This window comes from Arachis ipaensis, chromosome B10 (genome assembly GCF_059453495.1).
Source record: "Arachis ipaensis isolate K30076 ecotype BB chromosome B10, ASM5945349v1, whole genome shotgun sequence".
NCBI classification, from domain to species: domain Eukaryota; kingdom Viridiplantae; phylum Streptophyta; class Magnoliopsida; order Fabales; family Fabaceae; genus Arachis; species Arachis ipaensis.
The window spans coordinates 6,222,650-6,238,554 of record NC_142435.1 but is presented as its reverse complement, the minus strand read 5'-3'; the positions used below and the strand labels follow the sequence as shown (position 1 = coordinate 6,238,554).

Genomic DNA, 15,905 nt, shown 5'->3' with positions numbered 1-15,905 from the left:
ATTTAAATAATTAATATAAAATATTAATTAAATAAAAATATAATTATTTAATATAACTAATTATTATAATTATTACTAAATTAATTATAATTTAATTATTTAATATAATTATTTATTTTTATAATAACTTGTCATTTGACAAGTTATTATTGATTATCACAAATCTCATTCAGACGGACTCTCTTCTCTCGTAAACCGTAAGAAAATCCTTCTTTTTTTTCCTCCATCGGTTGGATGGTTGGTTTTTCTATTTGTCAAAAAAAGTGTTATTGAAACTGGAGTATTGAAGTCACTCTAAAAAATCAAATAGAGAAATAAAAAAATAAAAATTAAATTAATTTTTATATTATATTTAATATAAAGTGTATACAAATAAATTATATTTTAGTATTTTATTTAATTTAAAATAAATATAAAAATAAAATAAAAATATTTTTTAAATATATTTAACAATTAAAAAATTTAAAATTTCAGTTTTTATTTTAAAAAAATTTAGTTTTTTATATTTCATAACTGAAATTTTAGTTTTGATATCTAACCACTAAACGCATTATTAATCCAACAAATACTGCTAACTGACAAAGTCTGCTTTTGTTGATTTATATTGTATGTTAATCTTGTATCGACGTCCAAAAAAAAAAAAAAATTCTTGTATCAATTTTGTATCATCCACTATTGGACCAATCACTCTCATCTTATATTAAATTTATTAAACTCATCAGAGGTTTTGCCGTGTTGGAAAAAGGATGTAATGACATATATTATTAGTTTACACGTCACTGTTTTTCATGTGTAATAAAAAACATTATAACACTGTTTTTCACTTCCATAAATAAATTAATTTCTGGTTCGTCGTTACCTGCGTTTAAAGGTGTGAATATGGTGCCAACAAACAATAAAGTTAGATTGCTTATTTCTTTAATAGGTGGCATAATTTAGTATTTACCATTTCATAATTATTATTAACATGGATTAGTTGGCTATTTCTGAAGACACACACTGACACAAATGCCTTTTACAGCATGGAAAAGTCATTGGTACAAGTTAACTACTAGTAACACGTTTTCAGAGGCAGCAATAATGTAAGTATCAATCATAAATGTTTTGAGGAACAACTCTCACCTAATTACCACTGCAATAATATGAGTGCTTCTACAAATCTTAATGTCTATTTCTTCTGTGCCTTCATCTTCTCATTCAGTTCCTTTTTCAATATTGTAACCTCTGTGGATACCTTAACTGCAACACAGTCACTTGGGATCAACCAAACACTTGTATCCTCAAAGCAGGTGTTTGAGTTCGGCTTCTTCAATGGAACCAACAACTCCACATGGTACTTAGGAATATGGTACAAGGACATTCCTCAAAGAACAGTGGTTTGGGTTGCAAACCGAGACACCCCACTTAAGGATACCAATGGAACTCTCAAGATTGGAGCAAGGGGGAACCTTGTTCTTCTTGATCATGCAGGAAATGCTATTTGGTCCTCAAATGAAACCACTGCTACAAATCCAGTTCTTCAGCTTTTGGATACAGGAAACTTGATTCTCAGAGAAGCAAACAAAAATGGTGCAATTGATGGCAACTATCTATGGCAGAGCTTTGATTATCCAACAGATACTTTGTTACCGGGAATGAAGCTTGGTTGGAACTTGGACACTGGTATTGAGCTCTATATAACATCATGGAAGAGCCAAGATGACCCCTCAAGTGGTGATTTTTCTTTTAGGATGGAAAAACTTGGGCTACCAGAAATTTTTTTATGGAATAATCAAGTTAAGGTACATAGAAGTGGACCATGGAATGGAGTGAGATTCAGTGAAATACCAGTGGTTTCATCAAATGCTGTTCTTCAAGATAATATGTCTGTGGATTCACATGAAGTGTACTACATACTTTCAGCTATCAATCAGTCCAAGTTTTCAAGAAAAACTGTGAGCTGGAATGGCGAAATTCAACGTCTTGTGTGGGTGGAAAGTAGCCAAAGCTGGAAGAAGCTATGGTTTGCACCAAGTGGTGAATGTGACAAGTATGGTATCTGTGGTCCATATGGTATCTGTGACTCCAATGCTTTCCCAGTATGCAGTTGTATTCAAGGCTTCAGTGTCAAGAACCAGACAGAGTGGGATTTCAGGGATTTTTCTAATGGTTGTGTAAGAAAGACAAGATTGGATTGTGGGAGAGACAAGTTTCTGAAGCTGCAACATGTGGAACCACCAGAAACAACAAGAGTGTTTGTGAACAGAAGCATGACTCTTCAAGAATGTGAAGCTATGTGCTTGAAAAATTGCTCTTGCACTGCCTATGCTAATGTTGAGATCACAGATGGAGGAACTGGTTGTGTGATGTGGAGTGATGAACTCTTAGACACGAGGATGTTTTCTGTTGCTGGCCAAGATCTCTTTATCAGATTAGCATCTTCTGATGTAGGCAAGTATCTCTAATCTTATATTACCTCCTAATCTTGTATTACCTTAACAATTAGTTATAGTCCTTCAATTTTTATCTTTTCCACAGTTGACATAAACAATGGATCTGGTGGTAGCTCAGGAAAGAACAATAATGTAGGCAAAATAGTAGGCATTACATTTGGTGCTGTTGCTAGTGTAATTTTGGGCTTGAGCTTGTTTCTTTTATGGAAGAAGAGAAAATTGAAAAGTATATGGCAAAGGAAAACCAATCAGAAAGGTAATAATGGAATACTAATGTCTATCATTTGATACTGAGGTGATATTTTTCCTTCTTGTTAGGCTGCAATGTTTTCCTTTCCTTGAATCAGGTTCCTATGAGAGACCTCAGCGCATTGAGAGAGTAATTTCAGCTAGCAGAGAACTCTCAGGTGAACGCACCATGGATGACTTAGAGTTGCCATTGTTTGATTTCACAACACTAACAATGGCCACTAACAACTTCTCTGAAGGAAATAAGCTCGGAGAAGGTGGTTTTGGAAGTGTTTACAGGGTACATGCTTTAAGAGTTTTTTGGTACATTATGTTATATACTCATATTCAAGAAATCTAAATAATGTGAAGTTATTACACAGTTAAAATTTTAATAGTGACACAAGTAAGGTGTGGTAACATCAGGGTAGGTTGGTTGAAGGACTAGAGATTGCTGTGAAAAGGTTGTCCAAAAGCTCTGGCCAAGGAAATGAAGAATTCAAGAATGAGGTCAAGTCAATGGCAAAGCTTCAACACAGAAATCTTGTAAGATTGTTTGGTTGCTGCATTGAAAAGGAGGAGCAGATGTTGGTTTATGAATACATGGAAAACAACAGCCTTGAATCTATTTTATTTGGTGAGTTGTTTTATCATTTGCACCTTCAAACTAGAAAATCCCTCCTTCTGAAACATATATAACTGACTGTTTGAAACTTATTCCAGACAAAGACAAATGTTGTTTGCTTGACTGGCAAATGCGATTCGATATTATATGTGGAATATCTAGAGGACTTCTTTATCTTCACCAAGACTCCAGACTTAGAATTATCCACAGGGATCTCAAGGCAAGTAATATTCTGCTGGATAGAGAAATGAACCCAAAGATATCGGATTTTGGAATGGCTAGAATTTTCTGCAGCGATCAAACTCAAGCAAACACAAGGAGAGTTGTTGGAACATAGTGAGTGTAACATAATAACAATAGTTTTCTTTAAAAAAGATATGGCTGATAACCTCATCATTAACATGTTCTTATACATATGTAGTGGCTATATGTCGCCAGAATATGCAATGGACGGACTCTTCTCAGTTAAGTCTGATGTTTTCAGTTTTGGCGTTCTTGTGCTAGAGATCATAAGCGGCAAAAAGAACAAAGGATTTTATTCCTCAGAAGAGATAAATCTTCTGGGACATGTAAGAGAAAAGCCACATTCCCTAGAGACTGGAGTGTTACTGTTATATATTATCTTGTAAGATTACATTTATTTTTGCATTACTGCAGGCATGGAGGTTATGGAAAGAAGGGAGGGCATTAGAACTGATAGATTCATCATTTGGTGATTCCTATTCAGAAACAGAAGTACTGAGATGCATACAAGTTGGGCTGATATGTGTGCAAGAAAGAGCAGAAGATAGACCAACAATATCTTCTGTGGTGTTGATGTTAAGTAGCGAAAATGCATCAATGCCACAGCCTAGAAACCCCGGGTTTGTCCTTGGAAAGAGTCCTGCTGAAACTGTTTCTTCTTCAGCTAATGAAGAAGAATACTCAGTGAACCAAGTCACAATAACAGTAGTAGATGGCAGGTAGGGAATTGAAGTGAGTCTAATTGCAAAGTTCATGTTGATGAGCAAAAGTCCACAGAAATCAAGATTGTAAGTAGCTAGAATCAGAATTTTGACACAGAAGCAATAGTATGTGAATATGAGCATTTTAAATGTTAATTTTCTATTGCAGTATGTATAACTATACAACACACTATAAAGTATGCAAGTCACCAAAAAAAGCACTATAAAGTATGCCTACTATGAAATATTAATTATCCATGGTAACGTGGTAGACTTGTTAAAACTATTTGCTATGTAAAATGAAAAAAAGCCCATTTTAATATGTAATCATTGCCATGTAACCATGTGGCCTCTCTCAATCAAAGTCACCTTCACAGTCAACACTCAACAAATTGTTTTCAATCCGTGTGGCCCTCTATTCAGAATTTGACCTTGTCTGGACCACATCAAAATTTGGATTTTCAAACTTAAAACCATTAATTCTTACAGGAGGATGCCATATCTACATTATATAACATAAACGTCATTAATTAATTTAGCAAATACCCTAAGGTAGATTTTAGATTGTATAGTAATAATAATAACAATGCATACCAAGTGATTGTATAGTAATCTATGAGTGCATGCCATTGGGTAAGGACTCTAACTGATGAAAATTTCAAGAAAATATACACTTGCCTTGGCATGGAAAAGTCATGAGTTATGATCAATACTAATGAAAAAAAAAACAAAAGGTAATGAATAAGTGGTAGAGATTTAAACTTTTTAGAAGAAGCAAGTAATATAAATATCAAGAGAATATCTTGGACATGATCAATAAGCCTAAACCTCCATTTGTTTTGAGGAACAAACTCTCACCTAATTAGCACTGCAACATGAGTGCTTCAATAAACCCTTATATTTACCTCTTCTGCACCTTCACCTCTGTCAACTTTTTCCACATTGTAAACTCGTTGGATACCTTAACTTGAATTTTCATAGTTACTGGGTTTCCTCCTCATGCTCTTAGGCCTTTGAATGTAATATTTTGCTATGCTGTTATGAAAGAATATGATATTTGTGCAATCTTTAATGAAATAGATATTAGTTTCTATTTAGTTCATAAACTCTGCAACTACTACACACAATCACACAACCATATTGCTGTGAAAAATAAATGAAGCTTGCAATAAATATTTGTTAAAATGTGTAAATGACAGATAATTTGAACCAAGGAAAATATACCCTTTTTTCTATCAGTGAATTCATTTCTTACATATTACACAAAATAATATCAAAATAGATCTAGAAGAAGCCGCAACTATAAAATGAGAAAAATGAATTAAGAAAAATTTTCATTCTTTTGAGAATATACAAGTATATTGTATGATTTCAAATTTCTTTAGCTACCTAGCATTTAGCATTGTGACTGTGACTTGATTCACACTCCATGTTTTATCTTGATTACTTGAAGATGAATCCGTCTCTGGATGATTCTTTCTTAGAGAAAAGCCAGGATTTTTAGGACGTGGCATTAATGCAGCTTCACTACTCAACATTAAAACTACCGAGGACATTGTTGGTCTATCTTCTGCACGTTCTTGGACACATAAGAGACCAACATGTATGCATCTTAGAACTTCAGATTCTGCATATGAATTGCCAATGGATTGATCAACTAGTTCTAAAGCAGTTCCTTCATTCCATTGCCTCCACACCTGCAAGAAAGTACAACAAATTATTTCTTGGAAGGAGAATCATATTTTCATGTAAACAGGTAATACTCTAATTAAGGAAGCTCTTTCACTTACGTTGCCCAAAAGATTCAATTCATCATTGGCATAGTAAAACCCTCTATTTTTCTTGCCCGTAATTATTTCCAATACTAGAACTCCGAAACTAAAAACGTCAGATTTTACTGAGAAATTTCCGTCCATAGCATATTCAGGAGACATATAACCACTGCATATTAAAAACAAAGACATAAGAAAATTACCATATTTGATATTTTCGGAAGTAGTATGATAAGCTATTGTAGTACTTACTATGTTCCAACAACTCTTATTGTATTTGCTTCTGTTTGATTACTTCCAAAAATTCTGGCCATCCCAAAGTCAGATATCTTTGGGTTCATTTCACTGTCAAGTAGAATATTGCTTGCTTTGAGATCCCTATGAATAATCCGAAATCTAGAATCTTGGTGCAAATAAAGAAGTCCTCTAGCTATCCCACATATAATATTGAATCGACTTTTCCAATCTAGCAAGGATCTTTTAGCTTTGTCTGAACACATAAATTCTCATTAGTATAAAGTATTCAAACAAATTAAAACCAATGAAGCACATAATAAGCAAAACAAGTATGTGTTGAAGCTAGTTACCAAACAAAATGGAGTCAAGGCTTCTGTTTTCCATATATTCATACACCAACATCTTCTCATCCTTCTCAATGCAGCAACCAAGCAGCCGAACAAGGTTTCGATGTTGGAGCTTGACAATTAACTTGACCTCATTCTTAAACTCCTCAATTCCTTGTCCAGAGTCTTTTGATAACCTCTTTACAGCAATTTCTTGGCTTTCAATCAAACTTCCCTGATATAGTCATAGTCATAAGTATAGGTGTTTTGTTGAGTGACCAGCAATTTAAAGGAATCATGGCAGATAAGTAATGAAAAAACAACTTACCCTATAAACACTACCAAATCCTCCTTGTCCAAGTTTATTATCTTGAGAGAAGTTGTTGGTAGCCATTGTTAAGGTATCAAAATCAAACATGGGCAACTCTAGATCATCCATGTTCCTGTCACCCGAGTGTCCTCTAGAAGGCACCCCCTCATTCATTAGCAAATCATGACTTCTGTGAATTGAACCTGGAATAATGAAAATTTATTTATGTTGCACAAACAACATATCCTATGTATATAGGCATTCAATTGAAGGACATTATCCATTACCTCTGTGTTGTTTCTTCTTCCTTAAGTAACAAATAGCAACCAATCCCAAAACTATAGCAACTACACTAAGTGAGATGCCTATAGCCTCAGCTTTACGATGTTTGGAGCCAGCAGATCCTGTGTCACCATGATTAATTAAGATAGAATCTTTTAGTATAAATATCTATTTGATTTTTTTTTTTTCTAGCATTAAGATATGCTATTGCAAGGAGAAGATAAGACTCAACAAAGGAAAGTAAAATAGTCAAAGATCTAAAGCTAATAAGTCACACTCCCACTTAACTATCCTCATTATCAAGTATGAAATGTTGCATAGTATGTAAGCATTTATGTGGTTGTTTAAGTCTCACGGTTACAGCAGCCATAATAGTCTGAGATATTCATATTCATATTCACCTACCGTTGCCCAGTTGCTCTTTCTCTTTACCTACTCTTGCCAACTTATTGAATCCTTTACCCACATTCATTAAAGAATAGTCTTTGTCTAATTTGATATAATATCTACTAACCTTTTCAAGCAGTCAATTAAATTAAATTAACACGTATCAGTATGCAATTATATGTAATTATTTACAGTTTATACACTAATAAGTCATAATCAACATAGCTTTTTATATTTATAGAAGCAAAAAATTCTTTTCCTTACAGCAATATTTTTTTAGTCAACAAAACCATATGGGAGTGTGAATATGGCTATCATTTGGAGGGTTAGCTATTTCATATAAAATTTTTCTCACGAAATTCACATGAAAATGACGAGTGTAACAAGTCAGAAAAACAAATGGTTGAGAAGAGTTAGAAGCAATTTTGTGGAAAAAAATGTTTATCATTATTCGAACAATTCATACAACATCATGAAATCACTCAATTAGAACATAAGAAATGTCATGTAAGTAAAAGTAGTCAAAATTATATTCACGAACAATTTATATATATATATATATATATATATAATATTTGAGTTTAATATTAATATACTAACTACTAACAATATTTTTTACAGTTGTTTAATTATATTTGTTTTTTTAAATGACTATTTATGTAGTCAATATAAAAGATAGTTATTTTTACTTACATAATGATATTTAATTGGATGTACCTATAAAATTACAGTGTAACAAAATTAAATTCTTAATACTTATTGAATTTTTTTAATTATATTATTAAAAGAATGTCATTTAACAACCAATTATTATAAGCTAAAAGCGCTGATATTCTCAATAGAAACTCCAACTCTGTTTTATGACTGCTGGGCCAAGAAATCCTAGAAAGTCAAATTGGTAGGCCCATGACACACCGTTTAGGAGCCGATTGTTTAAAAATTCCCGCAGACCCATGTCGCAGTCATTCTCGAAGGCCGAAGCATAAAAAGGTTAGTGGGCCCAACACAGAGCTCCTTTAAGTCTTTTAACAAATCATTCTTTTCCTAAACCAAAAAGAAAAAAAAAAAACAAATCATTCTTTTCATCCACAAAACTCACGCAACAATTTCAGGGGGACACAACCCGAGGTTCAATACCTTGAATCACCGAGTCGGGTGGAACAATATCCACCCACATCCTCTTTTTTAAGAAGATTCAAATGGGAGGAACCTACCAGAAGACTATTTTGAAGATACTTATTTATGACAATTTATATATCGAATCATTCCATGTGGCCGATATGATATAACTACGTTACCATCCTGGGTCCTGCTGGAACCACTTATTGCGATTTATTGCCACTAGCTAGCCATATTCGTCCCATTTCCCCTTTGAAAGCATCTCAATTCTCACCTCTTTAATAATACTGTTCTAGTTCCAAATAATTAATCATGTATATATGCACACCATAAGCAAGAGAATATCTTAAAAAAAGAAAGAAAGAAACATATATACCTATATCAGCAGCTGATAATCGAACATAGAGATCTTGGCCACTGCCGGAAGGGTAGTTCCTCAAGTCAAAGAGTTGACCAAGCCACATAACACAACCACTTCCGCCATTTGTGATATCAATGTTTGCATATGCAGTGCATGAACAATTCCGTTGGCACAGGCTCTCGCATTCCGTTAACGTCATACTTCTGTTAACAAACACCGTCGTCGTCTCCGGCAGCTTCATGCTCTCAAGATGCAAGAACTTGTCAGTCGGGCAATCCAGATCGGTGTTCCTCACACACCCGCCAGATCCATCTCTCAGATTCCAAGCCTGAGGGTTCTTAGGACTGAACCCTTTCATACATGTGCAAACCGGCGATGCATTATTGTCACACACTCCGTACGGACCACACTCCCTGTAATGGTCGCATTGATCCGCCGGTGCGTACCAGAACTTGTTCCAAGTTTCGCTGCTCGCTATCCACGTCCGCCTTTGAAGTTCTCCGTCTGAATCTGAGGTCACCGTTAGCCTCGATAACAAAGAAGCGTTCCCGATGGAGAAAGAGTAGAACACGCCGTGCGCGTCATCGGAGAAGCTGAACACAATGGAATCAGTATCGGTGTCCATCTCTGGAACTCCGCTGAATCTCTCACCATTCCAGGAACCACTTCGGTATATGATAGTCTGGTTTCTCCTCAGAAAAATCTCAGGTAAACCGCGGTAATCTAGCTTGAAAGTGTAGTCACCGGAAGAAGGGTCTTCACCTGTGACCTTCCACGATGTTAAGTGCTTCTCAATTCCTGTGTCGAAGTTCCAACCCATCTGCATCCCCGGTAGCAAGGTATCTGTTGGGTAATCGAAGCTCTGCCATAGGTAGTTGTTGCTCTGTTCTGAATCTTTGAGAACAAGGTTACCGGTTTCCAGGAGCTGGAGAACTGGATTCTTGGCACTGGTTTGGTTGGAGGACCATGCAGGGTTGCCGGATGAATTGAGAAGGACAAAGTTTCCGTTGTCTCCGATCTTGAGATAGCCTGTGGAGTTGTCAATGGGGTTGTCTCTGTTTGCAACCCAAACTCTGGTTTGAGGATTGATGTTGTTGTACCATATTCCGAGGTAATAGTTGGTGTTGGAACCTCTGAAGAAGCCGAGAACGAAGGTTTGGTTCTGTGATAAGAGGGTTTGGTTGGTAGTAAGAACTTGTGTTCCGGTTAATGTATCGGAAGAGTTTGATGAAGTGAGGAAGAAGAGGAAGAAGGAAATGAGGAGGTGTTTAAGGAAACTAGTGAATGAGGTTGGCATGTTTGTGGAAAGGTGAGAGAGTTGTGTGTGAATGTTGAGAGGGTATATGAAGCGTTTTTGGCTTCTTCATCGAGGGTTATGACAATTTCTTGGTAGATTTCGTATATATTATGAGTTGAAATGAATATGATATATATATATCAAATATGAGAAAAGCAGAGGAGAGGTGAGGCGAGCAAGTTGACCCCGGAATCCATTTCCACCTTATTTTCTATTTCCTGGTCTCTGTCTCTGTGCTATCTTGTCAACAAAGGCTTTTGCCCAAATTTAAAAGAGAAACCATGGACTATTTTTTTTATTTTTTTTTATATTTGTTATTATATAAAAAATTAAATTTAAATTTTTAAATCATAAAAAACTAACCAAAAATATATAAACAAATAGTAAATATAATATTCTTCAATTTAAAAACCTAACTAATAAATATATTGATTTTATTAGATGGTATATGATCCCATCATTATAAATCGATTAAATTCAAGATATTCATGGAATAAAAACAGTTACTTTATTTTTAGAGGAATGCCACATCACCCTTAAATATTATTATTTTTTATCTGCACTTGACTGGCAATAATTTATATTTATATTTATAAAAATTTTGTACACAAAAAATATATAATTTTTACACATATATTTGTTTCAGTCTGAAGTTGGGCTCCGAGGTATAGGTCAGTGACAGCAAGAAAAGCACTGATAGCGTCCTTTTCCTATGCACTGTACCGCAAGCTCCTTTCTCGTCTGAGCAATGTGAAGAATCTGCAAAAAGGACTCCAATACTTAAGTCAGTTCGTGATCACAAAACAATAATGGCTAGTTTTTGTACTGTTTTGAGTGTATAGCTTGTCTGTTTTAGGTTACTCGTAGCAGCTTATTTATGCTTGAACGAGCACTATTCTTATGACTCTGAGAATCGTAGGATTTTACCTGAAGTGTAGCGTATATATTGTTTATTTGGTATAACCGAATTTTGACTTAGCTGATCTGAGGTATAACGTCGGGTCGAGTTTTTTGGTACGGATCATAGCCCTCAAGTTTGACTTGCTAATGTCAGTAGCAAGTTGAACTTTTATCCGAATTTCCGACGTTATGCCCGTTTCAACTCCATCCGAGCCCCCAAGCTCAGCATGCTGCCGACTCATTAGTAACTGCTACTTTCTACATTTAATGATTGTTGTGCGTTTATGGTCTCTAGAAACCACTAAGCCACGTTTGCAATAAATGGTAGTGGGGTGTTGTTTCGAAGTAATCCTGACCGCTAGGCTTTTGGCTATCTGAACGGTCCCCTTAATCTGATGGCTAAGTTTGATCAGATTGTTTGCTTCCCTTGCTAATGCTTACTTGAACACCCTTTACTTTACCTTTGTTAAGTTTTTTACCATGAAAAGACCAGAGGATAAAGTTGTAGAGCTTAAAGATGACTGGTATGAGTGGGTGCATGCAGACGTTAAGTGCCGCACCTCCCTTCTCCAAAGTGAGAAGTGTTTATCTTTGTTAAATACCGCGAACTGGGCCCGTAGTGGCTCTGGTGTAGGTATTCAGTTGCTCCCCTATTTTGGGGAGGATAAGGTTTGTGAGAAAAGGGGGGATTGGGCCTATTTTTATATATATACTTGTGTGTTTACTGAATTAGGTGTGAAACTTCCATTTCGGCTTTTGAATATTTGGTGTTGATGCAGCTCAACTGTGCTCTGTCGCAGTTGCATCCAAATTCCTGGGCCTTTCTTCGTGCCTTTAAATGTTTGATGAACTTTCTGGAGATTGCTCTTTCATTAAATATCTTCTTCTTGCTTTTTCAAGCGAAAGGGGTTCTAAGGGTCTTTGGATAAATTTGAGTAGTTATCCTGGTAGGTCCCTTTTTATGTTGTACAAATCGTCATTTAAGAGCTTCAAAGAGTTGTTTGTTAAAGTTCGGTCGTGTGAGACAGAGTATCCGTTTTTCTTAGATTTGGAGCTAGGGGAACATTTTTCCCTATACTAGTGTCTCGAACCAATGCAGATTCTAGAGGCAGTGGGTAGGTCTAATGAAGAGGACTTATTTTTGGACTACTTAATTGACTGTTTCTCCTCTGGAAAGCTGTTATGTATCGATGAGGTTTTAAAACTTGAGAATAATTCTAAAGGTTTGAAAGACTATATTGGTAAGGTGTTTACTTGTTTTTTATTTGGTGTATTTCCTTCTTTTTCTATTTGTAATATATCTCTTGTTATTACAGGTGGGAGGGTGCCTCCTTGACGCGTATGAAGACTTTTTTGGACCAGAAAAAGAAAGAAGGTAAGAAACTTCGACTGAGAAGGTTGATAAAGACACTACCGCCGATGTTGCACAATCCAGTGCCCATCCACAAGGAGAGAAAGGAAAAAATATGGAATATGAGAGATCATTAGAGATTCTGTCCGGAGTGGATCTGGTATTTGAATCTGGAGTTAGGAGTGGGGTGAAGAGGCAATCCCGTCTTCACGATTTTATGGCTAATGGTGCTACAGAGTCGATCTGGAGCGATCGATTTCCTTTTGGTGCCCTTGCTGATAGGGTTGCTCAGAACCTTAAGGATGTTGAGCTTCTCAGAGACATTGGAAAAGAGGTGATCGGTCAGTATATGCAGGTATGTGTAGTGTCATTTGGTTTTGTATTGTTTTTGGATCTGTTGTTTGACCAAGTATGTAATTTCTGAAAGTACTTGGCACAAGATTGCTCTGTGTTGGTCGTACTACCGAGTTATCCGGGGTTGAGGAGAAAATTGAAAAGGAAAAAGTTATGAAGCTTGAGAAGTCAGTCGCTGTATAGGATGAAGTGGTCATTGGTCTCACCAAGAAGATGAAAGACATGGAGGTCGAGATTGGGAACTTGCAAGAGCAGATCCGATCTCGTCAAGGACAGTTGAAATAGGCTGACACCGAGAAGGGAAATCTGACATCTCGAGTTCATGAATTGGAGGATGAAGAGCTAGAAATGTTTGCTGCCAGATTTGACCGCGCAGTTAGTCAGGTTTCTGTCTTTGCACCTAGCTTCGAGATTAGCCAGTTTGATGTTACAAAATTGTTGTTGATGGTAAACTGGTGGATGACGAGCCTGGAATGGAGGTCCAGGTAGGGGGTGGAAATAGGTCAGGCCAGGCCAGGCTTTACTCTTAACAGGCCTGGCCTGTCACGTAGTTGATTGGCCTGAGCCTGACCTGCAGTCTGCTATAGGCTTTTTTTAAAATACTAAGCCTAGCCTGTTATTCAGCCTGGCCTGGCTTGAAGCCTGTTAAAAGGTCTGCTAATTTTTTTTTTACAAAAATAAAATTATTATTTAAAAAAATATTTTTTAATAAACATATTTATATATAAAATGTCATATTTAATATTTATAAAAAGTTTTAAACTTTAAAGTATTTAAAATATACAAAATTATTTATAATTAAATATAGTAAATTTAAAATATCTCATTATTTTGTTAATAATAAAAAAAGTATTTATATATATAATTATATATTAAGAGGTCCAGACAGGCCTGACAGGCCAGGGCAGGCGAATTAGTGAGCCTAGGCCTGACCTATTAATATAATAAGGCTTTTATAAAAGTCTAAGCATGTGCCTATTTTATAATAGGCCAGGCCAAACACAGGCCAGACTGCAGATCCCTGGCAGGCCGCCTGGCCTTTTTCCACCCCTAGGTCAAGGATGAGACTGTTGATGTAGGTGATAAGTAGTTTTAGTTGGTGAAATCTGTAATTTGTTAGACTATCATTTATTTGAAACAATTGGCACTATGCTTTTGACTTAGCAACGTTTTTAGTTGCGTATTTTGACTTTATATATAAAATTTGATGCTTGTTTACTGCACACTTTTTGCGATAGTAAATTGATATTCAATATCCGATGTTAGATTTCAGAAGATTTGAGGTGGTCGGCCTCGTTAAAACCTCCCCGAGTAAAACCCTATTCGGAAAAAGTCTCGGTGGTAGGAAAAAGAGTACCTCCCTAACCTCAAATTGTTACAAATACTTAAGTGTAATACAGTCGTAATGATGAAATATTCTATGTGTTTGGTAATCGACTCCTTCTAAAGTCTGCAAAGAATATGCACCTCGGCCATGCACTTGTGAAACTCGAAAGGGACCCTCCCAATTTGCAGCGAGCTTGCCTTGTCTTGGGGGCTTCCGAACATCTTCGAGACGTTTGAGGATGAGGTCTCCCAGATTTAGAGGTCGAGGTTTGACCTTCTTGTTATATTTGCGTTGAATCATGAGCTGCATTGCTTCTTGCCGTATCCTCGCTTCTTGTCGTTCCTCCTCTATTACATCCAGCTCAGCACTTCTAGTTTGGTTGTTCGCCTTCTCATCTAAGTGATCGGTTTTGATTGACCCTTGGGATATTTCTACTGGGATCATGGCATCGGCTCCGAAGACTAACTTGAAAGGCGTTTTCTTGGTTGAACCTTGTTGGGTTGTGTTGTATCCCCAGAGTATCTCTGGTATTAGCTCGGCCCACCGAGCTTTAGCTAGGGTTAACTTTTTCTTTAATGCCTGCAAGATAACTTTGTTAGCTGCCTCGGCGAGCCTATTGGTTTGAGGGTACTCGACCGATGAAAAATGGTGTTTAATGTTTAAATTTTGTAAGAAAGATGCTATCTTCTTATCGGTAAATTGTCTACCATTATCAGTAACGATGTCCATTGGCAATCCATACCGGCGTATGATAAATTTTCAAATGAAACTTTGTACTTTGTCTACTGTTATTCTGGCGAATGTTTGAGCTTCTATCCATTTTGTAAAGTAGTCAATTGCTACAAGTAGGAATTTTTTCTGGCCTTGTGAAATTAGAAATGGGCCGAGTATATCTAGCCCTCATCTGTGGAATGGCCATCCGACCTCTGACGTGTGTAACATTTCGGCCAGATTGTGTATTACCGGAGCGCACCTATGGCAATTGTCACACTGTTTGACCATTGTCATACAGTCTTTCTTCAAAGTCAGCCAATAAAATCCTGCCCTTAATAACTTTGCTGTCAATCTTCGGCCTCCTATATGTGTACCACAAATGCCTTCGGGTGCTTCTGATAATGCTAAGGTGGCATCTTCATCCCCTAAGCACTTCAGAAGAGGTCGAGATAATCCCCGTCTATAAAGGTTGTCTCCAATAATGGTGAAGAAACTTGCTTTCTTCCTGAAGAGTGTAGGATTCCCTTCTGTTGTTGGTATTGTTTCGTGTTTCAGAAAGTTGATATAGGGGGTTCTCCAATCTCCTACTTGTGACAAGCTCAAAACAAGGTTGCTGCATATACTAGGTTGTTCCAGTGTTATTTGTGACAAATTAGATGGTTTTCCCATTCTTCTTGATGTAGCTAACTTAGATAATACATTGGCCCTATTATTTTCATTTCGATTGATATGTGTTATTTGAAAATTCTGAATTTGCTTAATTAAATACTTTACCTGTGTATAATATTGTTCTAATGAAGGCTCGCATACTTGGAATACGTCGTTTACCTGTTGAACTACAAGCAGGGAATCACAATAGACTTTGATGTGTTAAATTCCGCTCTCCTTGGCTAGGCGTAGGCCAGCCAGGAGTGCTTCATACTCGGACTGGTTGTTGCT

General features: G+C 36.3%; 3 protein-coding genes across 3 annotated transcripts; 1 reads left to right on the top strand and 2 right to left on the bottom strand.

The window, feature by feature from the left end:
- The first annotated feature begins 857 nt into the window (after nt 1-857).
- Nucleotides 858-4,400, top strand: LOC107621503 (receptor-like serine/threonine-protein kinase SD1-8). Its single transcript, XM_088504587.1, has 8 exons — nt 858-1,082; nt 1,202-2,430; nt 2,518-2,688; nt 2,780-2,961; nt 3,087-3,297; nt 3,384-3,621; nt 3,707-3,854; nt 3,943-4,400. Exons 1-8 carry the CDS (start codon nt 1,009-1,011, stop codon nt 4,249-4,251), a joined length of 2,562 nt encoding a protein of 853 aa, XP_088360713.1. The 5' UTR covers nt 858-1,008; the 3' UTR covers nt 4,252-4,400.
- Nucleotides 4,401-5,386: 986 nt separating this feature from the next.
- Nucleotides 5,387-10,563, bottom strand: LOC107621507 (receptor-like serine/threonine-protein kinase SD1-8). Its single transcript, XM_021114406.2, has 7 exons — nt 9,039-10,563; nt 7,162-7,278; nt 6,893-7,077; nt 6,589-6,799; nt 6,254-6,491; nt 6,020-6,170; nt 5,387-5,926 (listed from the first exon to the last, which is right to left on the bottom strand). The coding sequence occupies exons 1-7, from the start codon at nt 10,318-10,320 to the stop codon at nt 5,615-5,617; spliced, it is 2,496 nt and encodes an 831-aa protein (XP_020970065.2). The 5' UTR covers nt 10,321-10,563; the 3' UTR covers nt 5,387-5,614.
- Nucleotides 10,564-15,152: 4,589 nt separating this feature from the next.
- On the bottom strand, nt 15,153-15,635 carry LOC148579042 (uncharacterized). Its single transcript, XM_088488193.1, has one exon. It carries the CDS (start codon nt 15,633-15,635, stop codon nt 15,153-15,155), a length of 483 nt encoding a protein of 160 aa, XP_088344319.1.
- Nucleotides 15,636-15,905: the final 270 nt, after the last annotated feature.